The 6,889-nt window shown below is 39.1% G+C and overlaps 1 protein-coding gene across 1 annotated transcript in view; it reads left to right on the top strand.

The window, feature by feature from the left end:
* Positions 1–462: 462 nt before the first annotated feature.
* LOC119321083 (formin-like protein 5) overlaps positions 463–6,889 on the top strand; it is a 14,611-nt gene continuing 8,184 nt past the window's right edge. Inside the window, exon 1 of the mRNA XM_037594922.1 lies at positions 463–617. Coding sequence (XP_037450819.1) covers positions 463–617 — 155 coding nt within the window. The remainder of the gene's footprint in view (positions 618–6,889) is intronic.

The raw sequence follows: 6,889 nt of genomic DNA, 5'->3' as shown, positions 1-6,889 counted from the left end.
ACTCAGAGAAGACAATTGACATGTTTCAATATAATGCATATGATTTGGACAGATAGAATTTGAGGAAGAAGCATAGAATAGGGTAGGGTCCGATCACATTCACTTAGATCAATAAAGATTCATGAATGAAGACATAGCTATAAGTGAATGTTGTAGAGGACCAAACACAAGCAAATATAACTCCCTCCGTTCCAAAATAGATGACCCAACTTTATACAAAGTTAGTATAAAATTGAGTCATCTATTTTGGAACGGAGGGAGTATATAGTAACACTATTCTGATCATAGGATCAAAATAGTTATTTGGATCACGGCGTGCCCTAATATACATGGATTAGATGTTCCCGAACTTGAATAACACAGTGTTAAAAAACTGAAAAAAGGAAAAACACCCCCGGCTTCCCCACCTCCCGACCTCCACCAACCCCCACCGCCGCCCTGATCCCCTGGCGTCCACCAGCCATGTGCGCTGCACCGCCGCCGCCTCTTCCGGGTGCCGCCGCCCCCGCTTCCGTCCGGCGCCCCATCGGCCCGCCTCCTCCGCCGCGCCACGGACCTGCCCCCTCCGCCGCGCCGCAGACCCGCCTCCTCCTGGCGTATTCCTCCCGCACGGCAAGGTGGAAGTTCAGAGTGCCACCAGGGCTCTCTTCTCCAGCGACCCCTCCCGCATGGCGAGCTGGATGCAGTTGACACCCGGGGCTTGGGCAGTTCACCCCATCCGGCGCGCACAGCTGTCTCCTGCCACCCCAACAGATGCGACCCCGCGGGTCTGATGGATGCTCATGCCGGGGAGGTGATGCTGCTCCGGCAAGCTCCTTCTTCCTCGAGCATGTCCGTCTCCAGCCGCCTTCGAACAGCCGCGACCCGCCAAATCCAATGGATGCTCATGCGTCCATGAGTGCGGCACGTCGACAACAACTCCGATGAGCCTGTCGATAGGTGAGTCCTACTGACTGTTGTTTACCATGAACTGGCTATAGAGCATCCGTGGCAGGTCGAGTAAAATTCTCATGGTCGTTCAAGTAAAACTGGCAGCGAGAGAATTGAAAATCTGAGAGTAAGAGAGTTTTCGGAGCACATTTTTTTGTTTGCTAGAATCTGCTAGGTGAACTGACATTGTTTACTTTGTGGAAAGTCTGAACATGGTGTTTGGATGAGAACTAGAGTTTAGGTTGTTGGCTAGCTGAAGATCCAACATCCATCTTTCTTATTGGCAGTGGCCGTGATAGTGGGCACGGTGGTGGCCTTCGTGCAGCCGCCGATGCGGTCAGAACATCAAGAGTTGGTTGAACACAATGTTACCGCCGTAGAGGCCCTCTAGGTCTCTCCATTCAATGCCTCTTGTGAAGTGACTTCACAAATTCTATCTTGTATAAAGTTCTGATTTTTTGGGGGGGTGTATGAGAACAAAGGTGCGTGTGTGGTAGAAAAAAGATTTCTTTGTACATATATACCGTGGTCATTTTGTTCTTTGGACTATGGATGTTTATGACATTGGATTGCTCTGGTTTTATTGAACATATAAAAAAATGTTGACACTAGATTGCTTTGGTTTTATACACATTTGTTTACGTTTATCCTCTGGAAAAATTGGCCATTGTTGCAGGCCGGCTTCGCCAGATTCTTGAGTTCAGCCCTAAAAAAAGGAGCATTATATGTTGTTGTCCAGTTTGCTCACTTGTTGGAATGAAAAAAATGGCTGAAGGTCAATAGAAATTGATCCTGAAGGTCAAAAAAAGTGTTCTAGAAGGTCTGTAGTTGTAGGCATCTCCTAGGTTCATCCCACTAAATCATTCCATGCTTGCTCCTTATATCTCCTCGATGAAGTACAATCGAGATGTTGTGGTGGCGTTTGTGCATGCGATGGTTGTGTGTGTGTGTGTGTTCATTGTGTGTGTCTTCGTGGAAATGGGTTAAAAAAATCATGTTTTGTGTATAAAAAGGAGGAGGTTCAAAAATAAGAAATGTAAGAGTTCGAAATATGTAAAAAAAAATCAGGTAAGAGAAATTCATGTGCGAGAAAAACATGTAAATTCACAAATAAAAACATATAAGTCATGTTTATGACTACGACTAGTGCGTGTTTAGCCATTTTGTTTAATTTGTTGTTGAAGCCTCTGGGAGTTCAAATGCAACAAGCTAAACAAAAAGTTCTTGGACGATTTTTTAGAAGAAAAGAGAAAACATGTAATTTCTTGGGATACACTAGAAGTTCGCATAGAAAAATACAGAAAATCTTATTGCACTGAAAATTGTAAGAAGTTCATAAATATCAAATCAAGAAGTACAAATTAAAATAACGGAGCAATTTAATGTTTGTAGATTATCAATCACATTTTCTAAAAAGATAAAACAAAGAAGTTTAGATAAAAAAACATTAGTTTGATGTGTTTTCTTTTAAAAAAAATCTTTTCTCTACTTTAAAGCGCGGAGTACATTTTGGAAGCGGCACCGCAACCACCTCCCATCGGCCCCAACTCCTACCCCCTCCCCGCCTGTCACCGGCAACCGCCACCCTGCTACGGCGCAGCTCCCCACCGCCGCCTCCTTCTAGGCGCGCCGCCGGCCCCGCCACCATCCCTGCCACCCTGAAGACTATTATGTCATATCATGTCGCATCACACCAATTCTTGTTACAAACCCAAATAAGATCATTAAAAAAGCATCTCAAACAATTTATAAAAAAGATTTTCTCTATTAAAATAATACTAGAAGTTCAAATTTAAAAACGTAGCGGCTCGATGTCTATCAAAAAGTAGGATTTTTTTCCTTACTAAAAGGAATAAACTAGGAAGTCCATACTAAAACGATGAAGAAGTTCGATGATTATAGAAAACTCAGTTTTTCCTCGTTATTAAAGAATGGCAACAAGAAGTTCAAAAATTAAAAAACAAGAAGTTCAACTTTTAAAAATAGAGCGGTTCAAAATTTCATAAAAAAGATTATGAAATAAAACCAGGAAGTCCATATTAAAAAGATGGAGAACATCGATGCTTATAGAAAACTCGGATTTTCCTCGTTATTAAAGAATGGAAACAAGAAGTTCAAAAACTAAATAACAAGAAGTTCAACTTTTAAAAATAGAGCGCTTCAAAATTTCATAAAAAGGGATTAAGAAATAAAACCATGAAGTCCATATTAAAAAGATGGAGAAGTTCGATGATTATATAAAACCTAGATTCTCGTCATTATTAAAGAATGAAAACAAGAAGTTCAAAAATTAAATAACAAGAAGTTCAACTTATAAAAATAGAGCGCTTCAAAATTCATAAAAAAAGGATTGAGAAATTCAGATGAAAATTCATAAAAAATTAGATATTTTTCACGTAACTGAGAGAAGTTCAGATTGATAACTCCTAGAGGTTCACGTACTACACGGTGTGCATTTTATATTAAAAAAGAATTAAAATGCAAAGCATAAAGTTTTTTTGCTAGAAGTTCAGTGCTCGACTCGAGAAAGTTCAAAAATTCTTGTGTGGGAGAGGTTGAACAAAAATACGTGACAGAAGTTCAAGGTGAAAACAACGAGAAGTTCAACTACTGCAAGGAATGCATTTTAAATGAGAATAAAAGTATAGAAAATTAAAAGCTTAAAAATTTTGTTGAAAGAAGTTCAAGTGCTCTATCTGGGGAAGTTCAAAAATTCTTACGAGAGAGGCTCATCTTGTATTTCCATGTTCGATTTTTCCCCTATAAAAATCAAATACAATTCTTTACCCAAAATATAAAAAGGTGAAGTTCAAATTGAAATAACACAGAAGTTCGGAGTTTATTAAAACCTAGTATTTACCTTTTCAAAAAATAAAACACAATGCCATTTTTTACACTTTTAAAAACAACTCATAAACGAAAAAATGGTTGCCCAAGAAGTTCAACTACTTCACAGAGTGCAAAAAATAGCACGTCAAAAAACAGCACATCAAAAATTAGAGTGAAGTTCAAATAGACATGCCCGAGAAGTTCAACTACTTCACGCAATGCATTTCCATTCACGATGAAGGAACAAATCATGATCTCGTCGTTTCATAATTTACTTCAAAACGGAAAGAATATCATTTGTGTAAGTTCAAGTCCTCGGTCGGAGAAAGTTAAAAATATATTGTGAGAGAGGTTCGCACCAAAAGAATATCATTTGTGTAACACTGTCGAAAATGGATGGGAAAATTACAAACAAAAATATGTCACAGAAGTCCAATGTGAAAACAACAGGAAGTTCAACTACTACACTGAATGAATTTCACAAGAAAAACATTTAAAACTGTCGCGAGTATGAAAAAATGATCAACACGGAAAAGTTACGTGTTTATAGCAGCTTTCCATCGGTATATCACTTGCTTAATTCCGGTGAGTGAATGAAGAGCTACGAACAAAAAAAGCACATGAAAAATAGAGTGAAGTTCAGGCAAAAATGCCACAGAAGTTCAAGTACTTCACGCAATGCATTTTCGACGAATCTGTTTCGCGATAAAGGTAGAACGAGTGATCTTGCCGTTTATGAAATTACTTGAAAATGGCTGGGATTCAGAGAAAACCATTAACATGAAAAAGTTTTGCATTTTTCATAGCTTTTCAACAGTATATTATTTGCCCCGTTCCGATCAAGTTTGTAGAAATTATGGCGAAAAAAGGTTTTTAGCCATTTTCAAAATCAACAAAAAACCGTAATGAATTTGGAGAAACAATATATACCAAAAAGTTTCGCATTTGTTCAGGCTTTCCAACGCCATATCATTTTCTACATTCGAGAGTATTATTAAAAAAATAGATCGAAAATACAAACTTGGTAGAACTTGTATCGTTTTCTAAATTTCTCTTAAACCATTGAAAATTAGAAAAAACTTTCAACATGAGAAAAAAGCGCATTTTCATAAGCTTTCCAACGACATATCATTTGTCTCAACTGGATTAGGCCTTTAGAAATGGCAATGAAAATACGAACTCGGTTGTTCGGTTTGTGACATTTTATGATTTTCCACATTACTCTTTAACCATTGGGAATTAAAAAAACTTTCAGCATGTGGAAGGAGCAGTTTTATAGCAGCTTTCCAACGCCATATTATTTGCCTCATTCCGATAAACCGTTTAGAAATGCGATGGAAAATACGATTCAGGTTTTTTGTATAAAGAAAAAACGGTTTTCAAAACTGCTCTTAAACCATTTACATTTTGCAAAATTTTAAGTAGTGTCATGATACCGGTGTCCATAGCTTTCCAACGGTATATCGCAAGCCCCATTTGGGTAATGTTGACAGAAGTTCAACCTATCACTAGGGGAAGTTCAGGTCGAACAACTCAGGCAGTAAAATTGCAAAAAACGCAATTTCATCACGACCCGAGAGCGAAATCCGCCGGCGAGCGAGATTTCTATTTAAAACAAGTATTTAGTTGCTAAGAAAGGTTTCTAGATTACACTAACATCATATAGAACACTACTAACCAGAATAATTCGCGGGGGAAGCCACGGTTGCAAAGATAGCCCGAAGGTCAAGTTCGTACAGAGGGAAGTTCAGGCGCGCGTACAAACAAAAATACATCACAGAAGTACAACGTGAAAACAGCATGAAGTTCAACTACTATGCTGAATGAATTTCAGATAAAAACTTTTAAAATCGTTGCGAGTATGAAAAAATGATCAACATGGGAAAGTTGCGTGTTTACAGCAGCTTTCCATCGGTATATCACTTGCTCAATTCCAGTGAGTGGATGGAGAGCTTGGAGCAGTGGATAGAGATATACGAGCAAAAAAAAAGCACGTGAAAAACAGAGTGAAGTTCAAGTACACGTGCCGAGAAGTTCAGATTCTTCACGCGGTGCATTTTCGAAGAATCAGTTTTGCGATAAAGGCAGAACGAATGATCTTGCCATTTTCGCAATTACTTGAAAACGGCTTGGAATCAGAGAAAACCATCCACATGAAAATGTTTCGTATTTTCTGTAGCTTTTTAGCGGTATATTATTTGCCCCATTCCGATAAAGTATGCAAAAATTATTCAAAAAATACATTTTTATTCATTTTCCAATTTGACTTAAAACTATAAGGAATTAGGAGAAACAATATATACAAAAAAGTTTCGCACTTGCTCAAGCTTTCCAACGCCGTATCATTTGTTGCATTCGGATGTACGGTTAAAAAATTATCTCAAAAATATGAACTCGGTGGAACTTGTACCGTTTTCTGAATTACTTTTAAACCGTTCCAAATTAGAAAAAAAAAGTAGCGCATTTTCACAAGCTTTCCAATGCCATATCATTTGCCTCAAATGGATTAGCCGTTTAGAAATTACATTGAAATTACGAACTCGACCGTTCGGTGTGCGAAAATTTACGATTTTCAAAATTACTCTTTATCCGCAGGGAATTAGAGAAAACTTTCAACATGTCGAAGGAGCGGTTTTGCAGCAGCTTTCCAATGCTATATTATTTACCTCATTCCGATAAACGGTTTAGAAATGCGATTGAAAATACGATTCACGTTTTTTGTATGAAGAAAAAACGGTTTTCAAAACTGCTCTTAAACCGCTTACATTTTGCCAAAAAATTAACTTGGATCATCCTATTGGTGTCCATAGCTTTCCAACGGTATATCGCAAGCCCCATTTGGACACTTTTTAGCTGAAGTTCAACCTAGTACTCGGGGAAGGTCAGGCGCGTTACTCAGGAAGTTCATGTTGTGATCAGAATATTATTCTGATCAGCCCAGCCGAACTTCTCGAAAAGAAAAAAACAACGTTCCATCGGCACCCACCTTATCCACTCCCCGCGCTGACCTTTCCCGCAACCTCCCCGACCAACCTCCCTCCGCCGCCTCCTTGGCTCCGGCACGCCTCCCACCGCCGGCCCCTCGCCCCGGCACGCTTCCCGCCATCACCTACACCGACTCAAACGCACC

The sequence above is a fragment of the Triticum dicoccoides genome, chromosome 6B, assembly GCF_002162155.2.
Source record: "Triticum dicoccoides isolate Atlit2015 ecotype Zavitan chromosome 6B, WEW_v2.0, whole genome shotgun sequence".
NCBI lineage: Eukaryota > Viridiplantae > Streptophyta > Magnoliopsida > Poales > Poaceae > Triticum > Triticum dicoccoides.
Note: the sequence above shows the minus strand (reverse complement) of the source record. Positions and strands in the feature narration are given on the sequence as shown.